Source organism: Micromys minutus (assembly GCF_963924665.1).
Source record: "Micromys minutus genome assembly, chromosome: 1".
NCBI classification, from domain to species: Eukaryota; Metazoa; Chordata; class Mammalia; order Rodentia; family Muridae; genus Micromys; species Micromys minutus.
Genome location: NC_137969.1, coordinates 60267094 through 60290468, shown reverse-complemented (window position 1 = coordinate 60290468; position 23375 = coordinate 60267094). Strand labels below are relative to the sequence as shown.

General features: G+C 43.1%; 1 protein-coding gene across 1 annotated transcript; it reads left to right on the top strand.

The window, feature by feature from the left end:
* Positions 1-5443: 5443 nt before the first annotated feature.
* TAF1A (TATA-box binding protein associated factor, RNA polymerase I subunit A) lies at positions 5444-22838 on the top strand. The gene is made up of 11 exons (XM_080933338.1): positions 5444-5521; positions 6772-6905; positions 9736-9905; positions 11670-11783; positions 13564-13762; positions 15589-15719; positions 16975-17133; positions 18541-18607; positions 19208-19331; positions 21204-21358; positions 21767-22838. The coding sequence occupies exons 1-11, from the start codon at positions 5517-5519 to the stop codon at positions 21883-21885; spliced, it is 1377 nt and encodes a 458-aa protein (XP_080789464.1). The 5' UTR covers positions 5444-5516; the 3' UTR covers positions 21886-22838.
* The last annotated feature ends 537 nt before the right edge of the window (positions 22839-23375 follow it).

Sequence of the window (23375 nt, the reverse complement as noted above, 5' to 3'; positions counted from 1 at the left end):
CTGAAGTCTCACTCCTCAGGCCCGATTTTAGTTCGGAGCCTCTCACTCCTCTGTCTCTAGATCTGAGCCACCACTACAGTCCCACTTGTCTGTGCAACTCCCTTCCCTGGCAGTTTACTCCCACCTGTTCTCTGCCTCTGTCCCGGGGTGTTTCTCTACACCAAATCCCACAAACACAACTCTGCAGCCTGATAACTTTTCATACAGGTTTATATATCTAACTTTCAGTCCACAAACCCTCTACACAACAAGATTACATCAAATAGACAAAGATATACCTGCCCTTCTATATGAGATACTAGACCCATAAAAATCCCTAATGCTCATAGCTATTTAACACCAATCAATGCCACCTGGGTCTAGCTGGACCTTGAGAACCAATCTTGCCACAACCTTCACCCTCCATCCTCTGACCTCCTCAGTCCTCTCAGCCCTCACCACCTCCCTCGCCCCACCCAGTCACTGGCTTTCCTTTATTTTAATAATTAAAATGGGAAGGTTCAGCTGGAGTCATATGACTAGGCAACACTTCTTTTAATTAACATTAAAATTCAAACAGCTTCAGGACAATCTACAGCAAGTGACCTTAACTTCTGAGCCATCCATCCAGCCACACTCTCCAGCCATACTTCTCAAGTATTTTGACACATCAGTTAGAAAGAAAATTCCTGCAAAACATAATAGAAACAGATCCCATAACATGGTTGGACCCTCAAGAAGACTAACCTTAACCTATCGTCTCAACAAAAGAAGATGGCTATCAAGTTACCGAAATCTTTGACAAAAGATGAATTCATATAGGCTGTAGAACCTTCTCTCCTGCCTCTTAGTATCACTGCCTGCTGCTGCAGCTGGCTAACTGTACTAGTTTTATTTAGCTAATCTATTCAAAATGTCATTTCCACTTGTAATAAATGTAAAAATATTAATGAGCTATTTTACACCCTTTTCTTCATTCGAAGTTGTAGTTGTGTTTGTGTGGGATTTTGGGGTACAGAAATACCCCGGGACAGAGGCGGAGAACAGGCAGTAGTAAACCACCAAGGGAAGGGAGTTGCTCAGACGATTTGGGCCGTGGCGGCTCAGACTGGGTTCTAGAGGTGCGTGGGGCTCCGTATCAGGGTCGGTCCTGAGGAGCAAGACCTCAGGGCTGGTAAAGAGATAAACAGTTTTTAATTTTTAAATATTTACTGCAACACGAAGTCTCTGAACTCCAAATTTTACCTGAACCTTTTAACATAGCTCAGTTCTGATTATCCATATTTAAATGTGGCTATAGCACTAGAAAATGACGATGAAAATTTAACTCTAGGGGCTGGTAGGATGCCTCCTACTGTTAAGTATGATAATATGAGAAGTCCACTAAGAGACCAATCCACTGATTAGTTGAGACTCTCAAAGATCTGTCTCTGGAAATACCATCAGATATTCTCTGCCTAGGAATTTTAATACAATTAGATTGAGCATTAACATTCCTCTTTAGAAAAAAAACAATATAAACTTCCTATAATCTATAAATGTTCACAATAGAATTAAACCTTACTAGATTGAGAAAAAGAAAGGAAAGGAAAAAAATGTAATTGAAAAAAGCCATGAATAATAAGACTCTGTGAGATGATCCACATTTTAGAATTAGCTGAAATAAAATTTAAACTATTCCATAAACTGGGAGTAGCTGCCCATGCCCTTGATCCCAGCACTTGGGAGATAGATTCAGGTGGATCTCAGTGAGTCTAAGGGTAGTCTGATCTTCACAGTGACTTGAGACAGCCAGAGATACACAGCAAGACCCTGTCTTGAAAAAGAAGTAAAATCCAAAGGCTTAGAGGGGAGCAGTTATAATGAATAAATAGGGCATACTGACATAGAAGTGAAAAAACGTTTTTTGAAAAAAAAATTCTAAGAACTAAGAAATGTTATTTGGGGGCTGGAGAGATGGCTCAGTGGTTAAGAGCACAGAACATTCTTCCAAAAAAAATTCTTATGTGGCAGCTTACAACTGTCTGTAATCCTCTCACAGACATGAAGGTATAATACCAATGCACATATAATTTTTAAAAGAAACAAAGTATTTTTGGTGAAAAAAATAAGAAAATAAGCCATCACAAGATTTTGCACTGTCAACCAACAAAGGATTAATTTGAAGATAGGCTAACAGGAATTATCATGTCTAACGATCAGAAAGAAAAAAACAATCCCGAATTTTATTACTAATATCTCATAGTAAGTGGCATTACAAATATATGGTTAGGAGTCCTCAAAGTGTTTGAAAGCTGAGACATAATTGAACAGAAATTTACTGAAGGCAAAAATTGTTCAAACATTTTCCCAAACAAACAAGAAACCGATGGGTCTTGGAGACTCAGTGTATATAAAGTCTAATAAAACACACACACACACATAAATCAGGACACTACTGCCAAAAAGTAATCAAATAGGGGAAAAACGAAAGCAACCCGAGACAAGCAAAACACTGCCAATCAGTAAAAAAACAGTTAAAGTTTAATCTTATTGGAAATGAGACTAAAAGTCAAAGGGAATGTTTAAAGAGCTGAAAGGGAAAAAATGCCAGCCCAATATAAATCTTCTTCAAACTGAAATGAAAAAGGGGACAACAGCAACAGGACCTTGCTCCCAGCAATGCTGAAGCAACCTCCAGAGAGAAAGTTGACATCTCTGTGTGGAGACAGATCAACACTTACTTTATACTACGTAATAAATTTAATGGTGTAAAAAAAATCATGTACTTCTCTCTATTCTATGGACTTAGAGCTGAATGGTCTTCTATGGACTACCAGTTGGGATTGCTCACATGGCTATAAGTTGGGTTAAAAGAGCTCCATTCCCTTGTTTGGTGGCTGTGTTGTGTGGTGGCGAAACTGATCAGAACAAACCTATCTCTCAGCTAAACTATCCAGTCATGTATCCCAAACTTGCTGACAGGTGTCCTCCTTCACAATAAAAGTCCAAAGTACAAGGCATCTTAAAGCTTCGGGCTAGCATGGGGTAGAATGTCACTTCCTGTCATATTTTCTCAGTCATCGTAGACACTAAGTGCCTACAGATAACCGCCATTTATCATACGGTTTGAGCTGGGAGTTTGTGCAGGGCTTAGCTTGCCTTTGAAACACCCCTGGTCAACTGGAACCACTCACATAGTTGCATTCAGCCAATAACTGCACTAAGGTCTGCGGTGACCACCTTTTAATCTTCTTCATGTGTCTGGAGGCAAGCCCCTGAATGATGGCTGTGCTTCCTGTCCGGTGCTAATATGTCAAGAGCTCTTTATACATCTGGCCTCTCTCTCTCTAGAAGGCTAGCCTGGGTTTCTTTCCATGGTGGATCAATGTACCAAACAAGGAGGGAAAAAGTGAAGTCCTCCCTTTTAGAGCAGTCTTTCCCCAAGTCCCAGCCTAGGGTAGGATCCTAGCCCCATGTGTTTCAGGAAAGTTATGGTTGGATAAAGGTCTTCTCTACATCTACACTGCCATGCAAGTTGGCTCTGTGGTCATTCTTTTATTTTTGTTATATTCTCTTTTATGAAAGTTATTTGTGATGTTTTCAGTTGCTTGGTTGTGTGAAGCTCATTTTTTTATACTAAAAGGGTTCATAGGAATAATATTTTCCAAGACACTTTCAAAGCTTTTAGAAGATGTAGTTTATCACCATGACTAAATTGCTCCTTCAAAAAGCAGTTGTATTTCCCTCCGCATTGCAACACAGAATCTTTAAGACTGGAGTCTAGAAAGCTGCTGTGTACGCTCCTTCCCAACATTTTCATCCAGAACTGTACTGTGGGAACTGGAAGTGGTATGGGCTGCAAGTGGTTGGTAAGGAATAGAGAATGGACTTTCTCGATTTTATCTCCTAATGTCAAGAGATGTTTGAAAACTTTGACATCAAGACATCCTCCCACCTCTTTGAGACACGGTTTCTCTGTGTAGTCCTGGCTGTCCTGGAACTCCCTCTGTGGACCAGGCTGGCCTCAAACGCAGAGATTGGCCTGCCTCTGGCTCCTGAGTGTTGGGATTAAAGTCACTCGTCACCATTGCTGGCATTTGCCCTTTTTTATGAGCATGAACAAAATCAGCTGAGTCATTTTGATGAACCAAGCTTCCAGCTGACAAGCTAATCATTATCTCGGTGTGTGTGAACGCCCCTCCTTGACTACATATTTAGTTCAGCTTTGCCTGTAGTTAAGAGGACAGGCTTAAAGGCCAGGCGTGGTGGCACACGCCTTTAATCCCAGACTGGATTTCTGGGTTTGAGGCCAGCCTGGTCTACAGTGAGACAGCTAAGGCTACATTGAGACATGGTCTTAGAAAAACAAAAACAAAACAAAACAAAAACTCAATGACAAAAAGAAGAGGCTTAAGGGTAAGGACCAATGGCACAAATAATTTTTTTAAATGCCTATGGGTACTGCATATTGTTTATATAGAAAACACAGACTGAAATATTCATCGAATTAAAAAAAAAAAACCTTTTCATACAAAGTCTTTTTTTTTTTTTTTTTTTTAAATAGACTCTTTGGTTTCCGTGACGCACAGATTGTATTCTCGATCAGTAAATTCAGTTTCAGAGGAGACCATGACATATCATATGTGGCCTTCAGTACGAACATTTTTTTCTTCCAATTTCTTTAAAGTTGCTCCCTTTAGCTTTTACTCAACAATGCTTCTTCACATCACTGGTGTGTCCACTTAACGGACAGTCCTCCGAATAGTATTTTCCCATACATCTCCGGCCATTCACTTACCCATACCCCCTTTTCCAAAATAATTCCACTATCCTCTCTCTCCTGAAAGTCCAGGCCTAAACCTACAATCATCCATGTCGAAAAGGAAAAATGGATTCTTGCTCAAACTGCGAGGCACCAAGTCACCTAAATCAGATGCTAAAAGTTGTAATAAAAATACTTTTCAAAGCAGCAACTGGAATCGGTTATGCGTCCCTCGCCACACTCGATTTTGCGATGGAAGTCTTCCAATTTCGTTAAGGCTCGGGCTAAGTTGTAACTCTGGCGCAAGCTTAATTGTAAAGCTGGGCCAAACTAACAGGGAGGGGGAAATGAACATTCATTTCTGGGTCTCGTCCCCAAACCCTGCAGCTTTCCCACAGGCCACGGACGTGTGGGGGCGTGGCCACGCATGCGCGCTACTCGAATGCCTGCCAGGCTGGTTATGAGCAACCTCACCGGAAGCGCTCGGTAACTGTTTCCGGAGAGGGAGTTTTCTGTGGCAGTGAACAACGTGGGCCTCTGGAGCTTGAGTTTAGCTGCTCGCGGGGATCCGTGCACCCTGCGCTTTCAGTGAAACTGGAAGAGGTGTGTGAGCCTCCTGCTTGTTCCTTCTGCGGTTTTCTCTTGACTTTCTGTGCTCTTGGGTTCTAAGACCTTAAGTTCCAGGGGCTGCGAACTTTTGGTTACCGTGGCAACCGCCACCACGCCAACCTGCACCTCGCCAGTTTGAGTCTTTGAAGGCCAAGGAAGGATTTGCTTTACGTCTCCTTACCACATGTGGTGCGTCGTTTTCTAATTCAGGTGCTATTTTAAGCTTTTTCGCGGAACTGTTTTTAAAAGGCTTAATCTGGATTTAAGACGGAGAAACATTTGAGGCTGACCAACTCTTGGGAGATGGCTCAGCAGGTAATGGGCGATTACTGTCACACCGGGTGAGTTCGACTCCCGGATCCACGTGGTAGAAGGACCCCTCTAAATTATTCTCTGACCTCCACGCGTGCGCGGTGGCTTTCCCCAATAATAGACAAAGTGCAGTGTTTTTTGTTTAAATCGTTTGTCAGCAGGCTCCGAGTTTGATCTTCAGCACCGCAGAAAACAAAAAAAGCAACGCCAGTTGGATAAGGCTCAGGGTGTACCGAACTAGGGTAACGTAGGATTGCAGAAAGGAGGGACAGTCGGTGGAATTTGTAGTATCCGAAGCTTCAGTGTTTGATAAATGCGCAGAACAAGGGTCTTGAGCATTTTGACAGCCAAATCCATGCTCAGTGGCATATGGCTGTTTTTGTAGAGACATTTCTTTGCCATGCCCCCCTGCCGATCCCCTTGCGTTTTTGGTCATTTCGGTGAGTCTGTGTGCTCTGGATTTCCCAGACTTGCCTTCACAGTTTACCAGTCCTAGCGTGGAAGGAAATAAGGTTGCTGCTATGATTAAGTTAGATAACTTACGGGCTAGTTATGTGGTTAAGTTCCGATAAATACTGGCTACTACTATGACTGCACTTGTGTTGTGCGTTCCTGTTTCTTTCCGTAGCTTGAGCTTATTACTTTGCAATTAAGGATGTGTCGTTTCTGTATGTACTTGATGCATAGCTGTATGCTATTTAAAAATGGATTTTTTAAAACTATTTTTATTTATTTTATCTTCTGTGTATGAGCGTTTGCTTCATATATGCACACTACTCTGCTTGTTGAGGAGGTTGTTGGATGCCCTGGAAGTGGGGTTCCAGAAAGTTCTGAACTGCTGTTTGGGTGCTGGGAACTGAACCCAGGTTGTCTTGAGGAACAAGTGCTCTTGACTGCTGAGCCATCTCTCCTGTCCTCACTCTTTTTTTTTTTTTTAAAGTGGAACTTTAGTTTCAGCTATTGTTGACACAAACAGATTCAGTGCATACTCAAAAAGACAAAAAAACCTGACAGGTACAGTGAGTTGCTACTCAAAATGATACTTAGCAGATGAAAAGGTAGCTTCTTTTCTGTACAGCTGAGTTGCCTTCGGATTAGCATGTGCTGAAACTAACTGATACTTTCAGTCTGGAAGAGAGAATGAGTGATTTCAGTGAAGAATTGACCAAGCTTGCTGTGGCAGAGGACCACCCAGAGACCCCGGGCTCCTTTAATACAAGAATGCATTTCCCATGGCTTCAGAAGCACATAGAAGCTGTAGGTAAGTAAACCAGCATGGGGGCCTTTCACTTTACCACCAGGCAGTGCTAGGAGTCAACACCCAAGCTACTTCGTTCTCTTTATTCCACTTTTTGTTTTATTTTATTACTTTACTTTTATATTTTATCTGTTGTTGTTGAAACAGGGTCCTGCTCTTTTGTCTCTGGTTTGCCTTGGGCTCACCTGTGTAGCTCAGGCTGGATTAGAACTAATGGTTGGTCTCTTGCCTCAGCCTCCAACTGCGGGGATTACAGGTGTGAACTTTATAAGGTTAGATGGGAGGTTTTCCCTTTTCTTTCATAGAGCTGTAGACAAAAAGATTTATAAGCAATCAATTTTTTTTCTTTTAGCTTTTTTTTTTTTTTGCGTTGGAACTAATAATACATAGTCTATATTATGGTAGATAGATATTTATTTTTAGATTTTTAGTTCCTTTTAAAGAGCACTTATATCAGCATTGGCAAAATATTGGGGATATACAGAAATGATGAAGAAAATGTGATTGCTCATTGAGGAGCACATGCTTAGGAAGGGCTGAGGAACTTTCTGCTGAGCTGAACGGAAATAATTCTTTATAGAATTGATGACGTACCATGTTTAAAAAGCTGTTTTTTTTTTTTTTTTTTTTTTTTTTTTTTTTGTCTTCATCTAATGGAGTGCAGACAGGGTTTTTCATGGGTTAGCTTCTGTAAGAGTATGTAAAAACATAGTGATCGGTGTGCTGCCATGTCATACAGACCTTTGAACACACAGGTACACCAGCACTTTTCTTTAGGCTTTTCTTGGCTCCTAGAATTTAGCTCTCCTTTAAAAAGAAAACTTCATTTAATTTTAGATCCTCAGTAAATTCCTACCCTGGCATTTTCATGCAAGGACACTCTTTTTGTTTGTTTGTTTGTTTGTTTTTTTTGAGACAGGTTTTCTGTGTAGTCCTTGCTGTCCTGGAACTCTGTAGACCTCGCTGGCCTTGAACCAGAGATTTGCCTGTCTCCGCCCCACAGCTGCTAGGCTTTAAGTCGAGCGTCACCTTGCCCAGAGAAATTAAACTCTTAAATAGTGATCTAAGAAAGCAAATCTGGTGTGTCCCATCTCAGATCCTGTGCTTTTAACCAGAGGAGGTAGATGGAGCTCAGCCTGAGAGCAGTCTTCCATTAGGCAAATAAAGGCTACTTATTTGAGCAGATATTTTGCCAGTTTTCTGGGCTAGTTGCCAGGGGTTGTTGGCGATTTGAGCAGCTTCTGTCGTTCTTGTCTGCTTCAGAGAGGCAGCGGAAGCAGAGGAGTCTCCATTTCTAATTAGCTTTCGGGTAATTCCAGTACTGCTCTGCAATTCTGACAGATTTGAAAATCATCTGACTTGCAAAGGGGCAGTGTTAGAATCATTCACTCTGCCGGCCCCATCTTCTGCTGCAGGTATTAGGTATGTTCGGCTGTAAGGCCAAGAGCCCTGGCACAGCTCTCTAGAAGGTCAGTGTTAGGGAGGAGTGTATAAGGGTATGGGCGTGCACGTTGACTATGTGCTCTTTTTGTTTGTTTAGGGGACGCTGGGGCTCCAGTCCAGGGCCTTGAAGTAACTTGTATTGCCACTGAGCTTCAGCTCTGCCTTGCCTGTTTAGTTGTCTGTGTGTGTATGTTAAACTAGTTTGCTTTGCATGTGTACGCATATTTATGTATGTGTGTACCATGCATGTGGTACCCACAAAGGCCAGAAGAGGGTGTCAGATCTCCTGGTCTGGAGGTCTAGGTGATTGTAAGCTGTTTGACAGGTTCTGGGAACTGAATTCTCAGGCCCTCCTTTAAGAGTAAGTATGATCTCAGCCGAGCATCTGACAGTCCGCCCCCATTGTTCCAAAAGCACCCTCTGGTCCCGATCCACTTGCTTAGAGTATTCAGCTGAATGAGTAGACTCAAGCCAGGGGTGATCAGGCAAACCTGTACTCCAGGGCTGAGACAAGGCAGAAGAGTCCCGATGCATACTTTGCTGCAGAGCGAGTTTGAGGTCAGCCTGGGCCATGCGAAGACCAGGAAACTAGGAATAAAACAAAAACAGAAAGAGAAAAGGAAAGAGACTGCTGGCTGATCAGGACCTGTCAGAAGGGGAAAGGAGCACCAGTAAACCTGTGTCCTTTCTAGTGTAACGAAGCCCGGGTGCCCTTCCCTGAGTGTCAGTACTTTACAGGACCTAAGCTAGGCTTGCAGGTTCTTCTAATCTTTTACTATCACTGAATTACTGGAAACTTGATCCTTTGGGGGAAAAAAGCTTCTCTTGGGGCTTTCTGAACATTAGTAGGTAATAAAGACTATTTCACTAGGATAGCATTGGTGACTTCTACCCATTTTAAATCCTGGGGCCTGTTTCCTTGGAAGGCTCTATCCAAGTTGTTAGTTAGATAACTGGTAGCACGCGCGTCTCATATGTAAGATTTCACTTGTTTGTTTCTCTGCAGACTTCCTGTACATGGTCGATGTTCTTTGCACTCAGCCCTGCCAGCCTCTGTAGCGCTCAGATACACTCATGTGTCCGAGTAGCCAGCTTGGGTTTTTAATTCTCCTTTGAGTTTCTACATGAGCTAGTTTCAAGAGTATGGAAAAACCGAATGTATCGAAGCGGTGGCTGCTTGCATAAGATCCACCTAGGACCACCTGCCAGCATTCTGTAGTGGGTTGGGAGGCCTAAAACTAACACTGTGTGGCAGGGTTTGTTTTAAGTCAGTAGGCCTGGTACTGGCGTAGGCTAGGTCAGTAGGACCCACTGCCCTTGTTAAACCTTGTGGTTATTGAGCACAAGGAGTGAGTCAGTTCGAGTGATTCTCCTCTGTTCCTTTCTACAGTGACTGGAGGGAAGAGGAAGAAGGATTTTGCTCAGACGACGAGTGCTTGTTTAAGCTTTATCCAAGAAGCCCTGCTGAAGCACCAGTGGCATCAAGCTGCAGAGTATATGCACAGTTACCTGCAGACCCTGGAGGACTCAGACACCTACAAGAGACAGGCTGCCCCCGAGGTACACAAGTGTCCCTCTGTGGACACAACACTGGTCATTTTCCATAGCCTTTGATCTCCTGCCTCAACTTCCTGCATATTAGGATTCTGCCACCGAGCCTGGCTTAGCCTATTCCTTCATGGTCAGTTTCCATTGTGTGGACTGCCACATATCATGCATGCATTCATCAGCGGGTCCCCGAACACTCATGTATGTGGTATTGCATAGTGTTTTCTTTAATTCCTTTTTGATAAATACTAAGGAGTTTTATAGTGTGGGTTATATTTTTAATCTCTTAATGTTCTACCAAGGTTTTTTAACCAAGGTGAATTTGCCGTTTTTTATTTCTACCGGCAATATTTAACATTCTGATTTCTCCGCATTCTTGTTGGCATCATCATTATTTGAGACAGTCTGGATCCCATGCTGGCCTTGGACTCAGGTTCCCAGCAGCCCTCTCTCTAAGCCTCCTGAGGTGGGAGGCTTGAGCAACCTGGCCATGCCTGTCTTTCTTCTCTTTTTCCTTTGATACTTGAAGTTGTGAAGCAGTGTCTCCTCATGCCATGCTTTGCATGTCCCTATTGACTCTTTATGCTCCTCTCCTAGTGAAGACACTAATGGCTCCCCGTCACTAGAGCAGCAGCCATGGTCCTCCCTGCTGTGCTCCTCCTTCCCCATGTGCCTCTGACCTCATCCCTTTAGCAGGCGTCCTCCTTTCCTGTCATTTCCTTTACTTGGCAGGATCTCTCTTCAGCCATGGCTGCCCTCATTCAAGGCCCCTTTAAGCGACTTACCCATCCCTACTTTTTGACCAACACTTCTGATGTCTTGTTTATAAAAAGTCAGGTGTGGGGGTGCGCACCTTAGCCCCAGCAGGGGGAAGCAGAGGCAAGGTTTTCTTTTCTCTTTTAAAGACACTTGTTTTTATTTATTTACTTTAGGTTGAGAGAGAAGCAGATATTTGCTTCCTTAAGAAAGCAGAGCTCAAGTTCTGTCACCAAAATGTGGTCTGAGAACAATACATCATTAAAATTCATCCTTCCTAATAAATGTTCTTAGATGGACATCCTAAATGAACAGCATGTATACTCAGTGTGGGTGACATTTCAGGGAATATGGGCGTGTCTGTCTGCATTTCCATGAAGAGGGAGGTGGTGCCCGGCAGCCAGCACTGTAGGAAGTGCTCTCTGAGTTGCCCGTTTTAGACCAGGTTTAAGTTTATATTTAATATGCATCTTAATGGGGCCTTTTAAAGAGCATTAATCTAACAGTGGCACTGCTGTTCTTACCTGGTATAGTGGTTTGAATGAGGATGCCCCGTAGGCTCTGACATTGAATACTGGTTCCCTTTGGGGGCACTGGTTTAGGAGGTAGAGCCTCCCTGGAAGAGTGCCTGTCACCAGCAGCTCTCCGAATTAAAGATCCATGCCATTTTTAGTCTGCTCTCTCCTTCGTGTTTGCCATCCAAGGTGTGAGCCTCTTGCTCTTGCCCTCAGGGATTAACTCTCTGGACGTTAAGTCTGAATATTGACTTCCTTGTAGAAGTTGCTGTGGTCGTGGTGTTTTACCTCAGCAACAGAAATGTCACCAAGTACCACAGTGTTTTGAGACGTGATTATCACCCAGGTAAGAATGCTGCTTTACCAAGTGACATATGGCAGTGGTGGTTTCCATGGAGAGTAATTATAAGTTGCTTTTAAATATTATAGTCAGGAAAAACAAAGTGTTGTAAGAAGAACCTGGATGAGGTGAGGATTTATTACTTTGCTGTTTCTGCTTTGATAGATCATTTGGAAGCTTGGAAGTGAAATTCTATTTTACCACCCCAAAAGCAATGTGGAGACTTTTAATAGCTTTGCTGACCGGATGAAAAATATTGGTGTCTTGAATTATTTAAAGGTGAGAATATAGACTTGCAAGCTTAGATTTGTAATGTGTGTTTGTTTTAATTGCTTGTATCAATGCTAAGACAGAACATCACAGGAAACAGCACTTCTTCAGTGTGATTTGATTTGAACCCTCAGTGAGCCTCTGGCTGTCAGAGCAGAGGCTGCACTCCACTGTGCACACAGGCAGGATCCTCACAGTTGTGACTTACCTGAACTGAGCTGGCGGCTTTGAAAACAAAACAAAACAAATCACCCTGTGAACAAGTTAGGAACTTGAACATCTTCAAATGTTGTATGTAATGTTCCAGATGTTTGTATAGAACCTTCTCTCTGAATCTTATCTTTAAGAAAATTTATTTATTTTATAAAACATTATAGCTCACAAAATATCACATATCATAATAATATATGATGAATACACAATCTTTTTTTCCTTTTTTTTTTTCTAAGAAGGACTGAGGCTTCCACATTTTGGCCTGCCTTCCTTTTGAGCTTCATATGGTCTGAGAATTATTTCTTGGGTATTCAGAGATTTCTGGGGTTAGTACCCAATTATCAGTGACTGCATATTATGTCTGTTCTTTTATGACTGGGTTACCTCACTCAGGATGATATTCTCTAGTTCCATCCATTTGCCTAGGGATTTTGTAAAGTCATTGTTTCTAATAGCTGAGTAGTACTCCATTGTGTAAATGTACCACAATTTCTTTTTCTTTCTTTCTTTTTTTTTTTTTTTTTTTTGGTACCACAACTTTTGTATCCATTTCTCTTCTGAAGGACATCTGGGTTCTTTCTAGCTTCTGGCTATTATAAATAAGGCTGCCATGAACATGGTGGAGCATCTCTGGGTTATATGCCCAGAAGTGGAATAACTTGGTCTTCAGGTAGTACTATGTTGAATCTTATCTTTTAATAATAGCTTTTGCAAAAGGGACTGAGAACATTGCATAGTATTATAGCCCCTTCTTTGTATATACTCGTAACTAAAGAGCATGGTTCTTTTGTGATTCTATAAATAATTTATTGGTTTTTTTTTTTCTTTTTTTTCAAGACTTTAAAGCTGTGTTAAGAGCTTGGCCAGAAGTTGAGTAAACGGAGGGGGGAGGGGGCGGGGGGGGCAACCATACAGCCTGTAGAGCTTGAAATCTGCATTCCTAACTCTCAGTTTTGTTTTTACTTGTTCAACTTACTGGTTTGTGTGTTTGGTGTATGTGTGTGTTTGGTGTGTGTGTAAGTCTGGAGGTCTGAGGAGTGTATTGGGGGTGTATGAAGTTATTAGACTGTTGTCTCCTGTGGATCAAGCTGGCATTCGGTGTATAGAAAGCTTGTTTACTCTTAACCTGTCTCCTGTGAAGGGTGAAAGGGAAGCATTGAGGAACTGACTAGTTCACGCCTGTAATGTGGCTTTATGGCCAGTTTTGCACTGTGTTGCACCGTGGTCTTTATTATAACTGTGTGTTAATTGAATGTGGTAGTTGTTTCACGTGCCTCTCTTTGCTTAACTGGAAAATGTGCATGACAGGGTATTTTGGGGTTTTGATTTGTTGGTTTTACTGTGTAGCCATGCCTGTCCTGGAACTTGCTCTGTAGACTTCAAACTCAGAGATCCACCTGCCTCCGCCTTTGAGTGCTGGAATTAAAGGTGTGCACCGCCACCCAGCTGAGCCTTCAGTTTTACATGAAGGTTCTAAAATACAGTTTTCAGGACTAGGCGAGCGTGTTAGCGCTTTCCTGAGTTTTCTAATAGTTCTGTAATAACTCGAGTGACTGGGTTTTTCTTATTGATGCAGATCTCCTTACAACATGCATTGTATCTTTTACATCATGGGATGTTTGAGGATGCAAGCAGAAACCTAAGTGAGGCAGAGACATGGAGATACGGGGAAAAGTCGTCTTCTCAGGAAGTGTTGACCAACCTTGTTCAGGCCTACAAAGGGCTTTTACAGTACTACATGTGGTCCAGAAAGAAGAAGGAATTGTCAGAGCTCGGTGAGTCAGCAAGCTCAGCTTTCTGATGATGAAGGGACACAGACCATTGAGCTCATCCATGCCCCGGGGAGGCTGAGCATCTTTTATTTTATGTATATGAGTACTCCTACTGTCTTCAGACACACCAGAAGAGGAATTCCACTACAGATGGCTGTGAGCCACCATGTGGTTGCTAGGAATTGAACTCAGGACCTCTGGAAGAGCAGCCAGAGTGCTCTTAACCACTGAGCCATCTCTCCAGCCCCGAGGCTGAACATATCTTGAGTTTGAGGTTAGGCTGGCTTGTATTACAAAATTCTGTCTCAGAAAAGCAAGCATGCAAGCAGAAACGCACTAGTGTGAATTGAGTTAAAGTTGTCGTTTACTTTCTTCTTACATGTGGTACTAGAACTCAAGCAAGTTATTTGGAGGCTGGATGGGTGGTGTTTATCACTCTGTGAGTAGATAATGTCCCACATTTTTTTCATGCAGTTCATGGTTTATTCTGCATTAAGATTGTGCGCCTAGTAATGTGTGGAACTTTCAGACACCCAATCTCAAGTGTCTTTAATGAAGAAAACAAAACCCCACAACCGTTCCTGCCCACAGGAGAGGTGGTGTCAGTGGTGACTTATTTCAGAGTCATTGCTATTTTAATGTAATTCTGTCACAAGTAACCACAGGTAAGATGGTGGCGGTAGATCATGCCTTTATTCTTAGCACTCTGGAGGCAGAGGCAGGTGGATCACTGAATCTCAGGACAGCCAGTGAGGACCCCCCAAACAAAACAAAACATGCCCCCCAAAACCAACACCCTAGTCATAGAGGTGAAAGCACCAGCTTCTACACCAGCCTCCAGGGGTGCAGCCTGAGGACCTGTACCTGGCCCAGCAGTGCCTGTGCCTGTTGGGTCTGATGAGCCTGGTGGTTGGTGACCTTTAAACCTCAGTAATGCTAGGGATCTGCTTTTTTGTTTTTCTTACAACATTTTTACATTTTTTTTCACACGAGCAATCTGCTTTTCTTCTGCTCTTATTTCTAAAATAGTTAAAAAAAATAATTTTATTTGTAGTATCTGTGTCTGTCTGTGCACTGCATGCATGCCTGGTGCTTGCTGAGGCCAGAAGATGGCATCAGGTTCTCTGGGACCCATACATGGTTGTGAGAAACAGATGGATTCTGGGAATCAGACCCTAGTCTGCTGAAAGAACAGTCAGTGCTCTTAACCCACTGAGCCATCTCTAGCCCTCAAGCTGGAGTTGTTAATGGAGATATATATCTTTTTTGTATAGGAGTCATTGTGTTTTCCTGCCGCATTGCTCTGATGAGAACCTAGTGTACTAAAAAGAAGTAGTGAGAGAATGTCTCGCCATTTTCTCAGATTTCACCAAGCTTGTTTGTCCCAGAACTCACTCTGTAGACCCAGCTTGTCTCCAACTCACAGAAGTCTGCCTGCCTTTTTCTCCTGAGTGCTGGGATTAAAGACGTGTGCCACTACACTGGACAGCTGTTCTTAAAATTAAATTTTAAAAATTAAAAATTCAGATTGAGTAAGTCCTTCTATTCTTAGATTGGTAACTGTTTTTAATTACATAAGAGTTATTGAACTTGGTCAAGTGTTTTTCTGCCTGATGGTGACTGCTCATTGATCTGGTTTAGAGGGCGGGTCTTCATTATTCACAGTAATTCATCGTCAGCTGCTAAGCTAATGTTGCTGTGGTCTACAATTGCTTTTGTAGGTGGCTAACATCTTGTCGAGGCATTTTGTAGGAGGCTCCAGTTCTCCTTGCACTTGTTAGAGCTGCTGTGGGTTCTCTAAAATGAACTTCCAAATCTCTTTTGAGCAGATGAGGATGACTATGCTTACACCGCAAAAACTCGGAGCATGCTCAGCCAGAGCTGCAAGACATCTACGAATATTTGTGCATTGATTAAGACACCTGGGGTTTGGGATCCTTTTGTGAAGAGCTATGTGGAGGTGAGTCTCTTTCATAGGCCAGGGTGGGGACATACCTTTAGTGCCAGCACCGAGAAACCTGAGGCAGAATATAGTAAACTCAAGGTTAGCCTGGGCTATATGCGTAGTACAGCTCTGTCTCAAGAAACAAAGTACGAGATCCTGCTAGTTTGATTTTTGTCATTTAATCAGAAGGAGTCTAATAGAGAAAATGTTTTTTCTCTTTCTTAAGTCTAATTTTTGCTTATTTTATTAACATGCTATGTGGGTTAGTCTTATTTACTTTTACCCTGGATAACTTCATGGCTCGAGTGAATTGTCCCATAGACTCACATGCTTGAATGATTGCTCACCAGCTTGTGAGATTGTGGAACCTTTATGGTGTAAAGGCCTAACTGGAGGGGTGGGTCACTAAGCAGGGCCCTGCTCCCAGCCTCTTCCTGGTTACCTCATGTGAAAATAGGTGCTCAGTGCTTTCACTTCAGCCCTGTCTTCTGTCTTCATGGATCTAACCTCTGAACTCTACACCCAGATAAGTCTTTCCTTCTCTCCTCCTCTTTTTTTTTTTTTTTGTTTGTTTGTTTTTGACCTGGCTGTCCCAGGACTTGCTCTGTAGACCAGTCTGGCCTTGAATTCAGAGATCCACCGTCTCTGCCTCCTGAGTGGTCGGATTAAAGGCCTATGGTACCACCACATGGCTAAGTCCTTCTTTTAGTTACTTTGGTTAAGTTTTTGTTGGGATATGAGCAAGGTAAGTACAGACCTGTCATGGCCAGACGCCTATAAAGTGTTTAGCGATGTGACTAAAAGATAAAGCGAAGTCAGGAAGGCACAGCATTCGGGGTGAGGAAGAGCAAAGCTGCCCCGAGTCACTGCAGGACCGAGGGCTCAGGTGCTGCTCTGCACTCCCTTTGTTGTGGGGAGGATCAGTTCCTCTTGAGCCTCTTCAAGACAGGCTGTAATTCTCCTGCACTCCTTAGGGTGAAGCTTAGGGCGCTGACACAGAGGACCTCTCTCTTGGTCGTTACTGTTCTTGTGGGAACAGTTCTTACCTTGAGGTTGTACATTTTCCAGGAACTGCATGTGGACCTTTGCCTTGCCGTGTAGAGGTTGTAGGGAAGCTAGTGCTGCTCTTGTCTACTGCAGTGTTTGCCCCTTTGTGATTATTGTTATTATTATTATTAATTATTTGCTATTCTCAGCAGTAAGCTTTTATCTTCATTTTGTGGAGTTATTTTACAGAATTAATCTAAGACATATACTTTATTTTATACAGATGCTAGAGTTCTATGGTGATCAAGATGGAGCCCGAGAGATGCTCACCAATTATGCTTATGATGAGAAGTTCCCATCAAACCCCAATGCCCACATCTACTTATACGAATTTCTCAAGAGAGAGAAGGCACCAAGGGCAAAGCTCATAAGTGTTCTTAAGGTAGAGACATATTCCGGTGTTTTGTTTTTGTTCTCTTGAGATAGACAGTAATGTGGCAAAAAGGCTGGCCTCAAACTCGATCTATGGCCTGGCCTGGGCTTGAGCTCCTGAGTCTTCAGTCTCTGCCTCTTGAGTGCTAGGACTTTGGGCCTGAGCCACTATACCTGGCTTTGTAATTTCCTCTTCTATTCTTTCTAAAAGCAAAACCTTTACAATGTGTAAGTATAGCAGGCAGAACAGACAGGTGTAAGGTAAGTAATAGTTTCCTCACTCAGTCTTCCAGGGAACCTTGCTTTTTGTTAGCAGGAGTTTTGGGCGGCGGGGGGTGGGGGGAATATAAATGAGATTTAGAGAGAGGGGGAGAAGGAGGGGAGGGGATGGCAGGGAAGATGGGAAGGATGAGCGAATTGCAGAACTCAGCCTCAGGTATTTTTCCAGAGCTGTCTACCTTGTTGGTTTGTTTCTTTCTTTAAATTTTTCTTCTTAAGACAGAGCCTTGTTGTTAGCCCTGGTTGGCCTAGAACTCTCTATGTAGACCAGGCTGGCCTTAAACTAACAGATTCACTGTCCTCTGACTCCTGAGTGCTGGGATCAAAGGTGTGTACCAGCACACCTGGCCTGTCTTGTTTCCTGAGGCAGGTTCTCTCACTGGAACTCAGCAAGTGTCTAGGCTGGCTGGTCAGCAAGCCGCAGGAATCCACACATCTCTGCCTCCCTCGCCAGTGTGCCATGGCTCTAGAGATTAGACCGAGGTCCATGCTTCAGTAGACAAGCAATTCATTGACTGAGCAGTGTCCCCAGGCCAGATGTATGTTGTGTGGGCATGTTTCAACCTCCTATACATGTACATGTGGAGGCCAGGAGTCTGTTAGGTGTCTTCTTTGTGGTTCTCCACCTCGTTTTTATTTATGTGGATGGATGTTTTGCCTGCATGTATGTCTGCATCACATGCAGTACCCGTGTTAGAGAAAGGTGGTGGATCCTGAGATTGGAGTTGCAGATGGCTGTGAACTTCATGTGTTCTATCTCTAGCCCCTCTGTCTTTTTGTGATATAGGATCTCTCACTGAACTTAAAGCTCACCAACGGGCTGGGTTGCCAGGACAGTGAACTCCCAGCATTCCTCTGTCTCTCCCCAGTGCTGGGATGACAGGTGCTCACTGCTACCCCGGCTCTTTGTCCTCAGGCTTGCACACTGAGCACTTTACTCACAGAACCGTCTCCTGGGAGTTTGTTTTCTAAAATAACTTTGAAGAGTACCTTATGTTCTGATTGAAACTGGGTAAAACCAAAGTACCGTTTAAGTCCTTAGTTTGTTTGTTGAGAGCGTATTAGCCAGTAAGAGTTTTACATGGAAATAGCTGGACTTTGTATAGTATGTAAATGACAAGACTGTTTTCTCTTTCAGATTTTACATGAGATTGTGCCATCCCATACACTAATGTTAGAATTCCATATGTTGCTTAGAAAATCAGGTAAAACTGTGCTTTATACTCCTTTGAGCATAGAGCCTAGATGAAGGACCAGCCTCTGACCTAGAGGCCACATGCTAACTTCATGTGCACTCTACTTGCTTCCGCGATGCCTGCGGTGGATGTGCGTTATGACTTGAGAGCCTGTAGCTCTGTTGGAGTCTCTGCAGCCACAGCTACATGGCTGAAAATGCTTGCTATCTAGTCCTAACAGAGAGCCTTAGGAAGTAGGAATTCCATTCATTTGTATGATTTGTTTCTTGTTGATCCCTTGCGGGCTTTAGGGCAGTATAGTAAAGCACATGTCTTAGAAGGAAGGCAGCTTGCTTAAGCCAGTTGCTATAAAGTCTGTAGGTTTTAACCTCTATTTACCAAAATGGCAAATAGGGTAGGTATTTAAATAGAGGGCATAACCTCCAGAAGAGGCTCACTGTCTTGACATCAGTAACCTCCAGCTCATCACAGGACTGTGAGCATAATGGGCGCTTTTAAACAGTTAACCAACCAGAAGGCCTGCAGTTCATAATGTTTTGTTAACTTGATGTATGCTCTGTGCACTTGTCCAGTACTGTCTGTAAGCTTGGACTGTTGTGACCTTTGCAGAAACAGAAGAACACCAGAAACTGGGCTTGGCCGTGTTATTCGAAGTCCTAGACTTCGCTGGATGCACTAAGAACATAACAGCTTGGAAATACTTGGCAAAGTATCTGAAGCACTTATTAATGGAGTACGTGAGAAACAGCGTTTATTACTGTTCATCATAAGTGCGAGTCCTACGTTTTAGCTATTGCTTTTAACATTTTTTACTTAATGTTTTTGAATTTCCTGTAAAAGACTTGTTTTTGTTTTGTTTTGCTTTTTCATGAGTATCAGAAGCTAGGAAATACAAAATCATAAGCCCAACACACAAAAATTATGAATATATTTTGTGTTAGCAAAATCAGCACTACATCTTAAAAGTGCATTCATGGTAAGGTAGTGAGTGTCTAATGCTGCGTCTGAAGTACGTATTGTCAGCAAGCACCACATTGTGGGTAGGAGAAAAGGCATGGCCCTGCTCACATGTATTCTGTATGTGAAAAGAGAGGCCTCTCAGAATTAAGCTTTCCTTGCATGTCATATCCATTTTGGCTAGTGAGGAAACCCTGTGTCTGAGAATATTTGCTGTGGGCTTTGGAACTGACTTGATCCTGTGTTTACTGCTCTTGTTGGTAACGTGAGCCTGGGTGAGCAGGGCCTAAAAATAAGACAGACTAAAGTCTTATGGCATAGCCAACTTTATTCAGAACATCAGACAATTAATACTCTGAGGGTTAAGGAGAGTCATCTGAATAAAGTATACAATCACAAGGACAAGACACTTGTGCTAAACCATGTTTTTTCTTAGATGCATAGCTAAAGTACACTTGCTCTTGTCTGCTACAGCTGGGGAGGGCACAAAACACACTCTGAACACAGTGCTGAGTTTCTGAAGAAACTGAGGTGGTCAAGACTCTTGACTTGTTTTCTGGGGGATTTTTTCATGTCACTTGGAATTTCCCTCACATGACTTCATTTTTGAACCCTGAAGACAGAGGAATAAATTTCTAGACAGGCTTTTTTTTTTTTTTTTTTTTTTCCTTAAAAAGCTCTGGTAGCTGAGAAGTCCACAGCAGATTTGGTGTCTGGTGAAGCCCATCTTGGTTCCCAGTGTTCTCTTGCTGTGTTTCCCTGCTGAAAGGGACAGCTGCTGTCTGGGGCTCTCTTACAGGGCTCTAGTTTACAGCGCCCCAATGACTCAGCTCCTAGTGTCCTAGGCCTAGCATAGCACCTCACCTATCATAATGGTTCCTACACTTCTGCCTCTGATGATGAGTGCATTCACACTGTGACAGTGTTCGAGGGCAGCTCAGTCGCTGTCAATCACTGAACAGATCTATTTCAATCCCTAAGGATTGTGGGCTTCCTGTAGGTCAAGAAGCGCACTGTTCACATGTTGAATCTAGAAGTTTCTACCACAAGGGTGGCGACAGGCCTTCAGAGCAGGTCTATGCAGGTTGTTGGGGAACACTTCTTTGCTTGGTTCAGCTGCAAGCGCACATATTTGTGTGTTTGTATAATGGCACCTGAGTTGGTATACTAATTTCAGTAGCATATGATTTTATCTAGGATGTAAAGTACCTTTTAAGGAATCATAGCAATAGCTCACAGTTATTCTGCAGCAGACACTGCAAGGAGCTTTATGGGATCTGCTGCACTGTTGGACTAGTTTGCTTCTAACAAAAATGCTGGCAAATAGCCATTTCTACTGTCCAAGAAACTGAGGCTCAGACTGTAAGCAGCATGTGCAGGATCATATGGTTAGAGATGGAGAGTCTATTTCAGCCCTGCATTTTAATTCCGCATCCTTGCTGTTGATCACTCTGGTGTAATGCATTGGATATGGAGCGGAAATGGATGTTCACAAAAAGTGCACACGGGCTTGCCCCCTCACTGCTGCCCCGACCATGTGTGGAGTCATCTTGAAAGTGTCATCCCTGCCATCAGTAGGCACTGCTCACTCTCAGATTCCCACCACAGCTGTGTCTTCACTGACTTCCCCTCTTCTGTTTCTTTTCAGAAGTCATCCCGAGTGGGTTGAAGAAGAGTGGAAATCTAGGAGAAACTGGTGGCCAGCCTTTCACTTCAGCTTCTTTTGGGCAAAGAGTGACTGGAAGGCAGATGCTGATCTGGCTTGTGAGAAGGCTTTTGTAGCTGGAATCCTTTTAGGGAAAGGTCTGTGGCTTGTTTTCTGTTTATCTGAATATAGCTTTTGGCAGACTGAGGCTAGAAAGGCGGGCCCTCGATCTTCTGTCCTTGGGATGCCCAGGGTTTAAGTCCCTGAGAAGTGACTGGAATGGGAGCCCCGGGCTGGGTTGGGGTAAATTAGCTTTCAGAAGGCTCGTTTAATAAGTGGGTATATTTGATGTGCACATCACCTTGACTAGGCTCAGGAGGAAGGGTGGAGTTGAAGTGCTTGCTTTACCTGTGGGTGAGCCAGGCCTGTACAGTGGTATGGTGTCACCGCTGAGGCCTTTACAGGATACGTGACACAAACAAATCTACACTCAGGATCACTAGTGTTCCAGGAATAAAGAAAACTTTAAAATTAAAACTTTTTCTTATTTTGTTTCATTTTTTTAGGTTGTAGATATTTTCGGTATATTTTGAAACAAGATCATGAAACCTTAAAGAAGAAAATGAAGCGGGTGAAGAAGTCTGTGAAAAAATATGCTATCGTAAATCCAGGTGTTTGCACCTAGATTTTTAACTTATCTTGCAGTTGTCACTACAGTGTAGTGGTTTGTTTGTTATTTTGTATATCTGTGCACACTCTGGAAGTCGGCTGTGTTATTCTGCAGGAGCCTTGCTTTGAGACTGGTCTCTCACTGAGAGCTGGGACTCACCTCTTAGGCTGGCTGACCAGGGTGTCCATGGGATTCTTCTTAGCTCTGGGATAATAATTGTGGGTACCATGCCCAGATTATTTTTATTAATTAATTTATTTGTGTATTTATATATGTGTATACATGTGTACATGACTTGGCTCAAGTATGACCAGGAATCTGTAGGGAAGGTGCTGGTCACCTGGAGTGATTTCTGTGAAGATGGGGAAGCAGCCACCACCCTGGCCCAGGGTCCTTTGTGTTGTCTCACTGGTCTGCTGGGTGCTGTCTCAAATCTGTATCGTGGACGGTAGATCATACTCCTCTAGGTGTTGCAAGAGCCTGTGGTACTCGGTCTCCTTCCCAGTTGTTCCTCCACCAGCTTCATTTCTACATCCCTACTGATGGGCTCTGCTGAGGGGGTACAGAGGCTAAGAGGAGGAGGAGAAGGACTCCTTTCTCTATTGGATTTAACCAGAGCAGGTGGGACCAAGTTACTCTAGTCCTTGACCCTGGAGGACTGGTTCAGTCAGCGTGCTTGAAGAGACGTGGCTAATGTTAAGGGGGGTGGTGGGCTAGGGCACTTGGATGTTCCCTCTTTTTCTCTCAGAAATGAGAATATCTACCTCTGAGGTAACGTCCTACAGGTATGAAGTAAGCCTAGTGGGACAGCTTCCCTGAAGCCAGTAACACGTTCCAGGAGCGTACACTGGGCTCTGTAGCATACTGTCTTGGCTGTCATGTAGTTATTGTTAAAGTGGCTGATACTTGGATTCCAGGAAGGCTTATTGGTGTTCAGATGACAAACCACACATTTCCCCTTTGGCTTATAGCCCTACCAGCTTTAAATAATGTACAATAAAATTGGATTGGACAAGTTATGCTTTGTCAATTTTTTTTTCTCAATAGTATTTTATTCTTGGGGGAAAGTGTATCAACCAATAACTTGGTCCAGGACAAAGGAAACAAGTGGATGCTTTGTAGCCCTGCTCTAACCCTAGTGGTTACCACATAAAAGGAGCAGCTTCTCTGAACTGGGGTGGTTGGACTGTGTGGGCGCTCTGTGAGAGCAACACTGTAGGAAGAACCGTCCAGACCTCAGAGCACAGGCTGAGGTCAGCAGGACCTGCTCCTGGAATCCTGCATTAAGGCTTGTGCTTCCTGATGCTTTTGGTGACCTTGAAGGGGAACTGAGTAGCTGTGGTTCTACACAAAGCTTTACTTTTCCAGAACTTTGTTTTAGTTGTTGGTTTTGTTTTGTTGTTGTTGTTTTTAAACAAAGTCTGCTTGGGTAGACATGGCTGTCCTTGAACTCATGAGCTTCTGTTTCAGATGTTACTTGTGTATGCTACCACATCTAGTTTTCT

Coding starts and splice junctions, on each gene's coding strand:
- TAF1A (XM_080933338.1), top strand. Junction 17,134..18,540: donor AGCTCATAAGTGTTCTTAAG/GTAGAGACATAT, acceptor TTTCTCTTTCAG/ATTTTACATGAGATTGTGCC. Junction 21,359..21,766: donor TGGAATCCTTTTAGGGAAAG/GTCTGTGGCTTG, acceptor TCATTTTTTTAG/GTTGTAGATATTTTCGGTAT.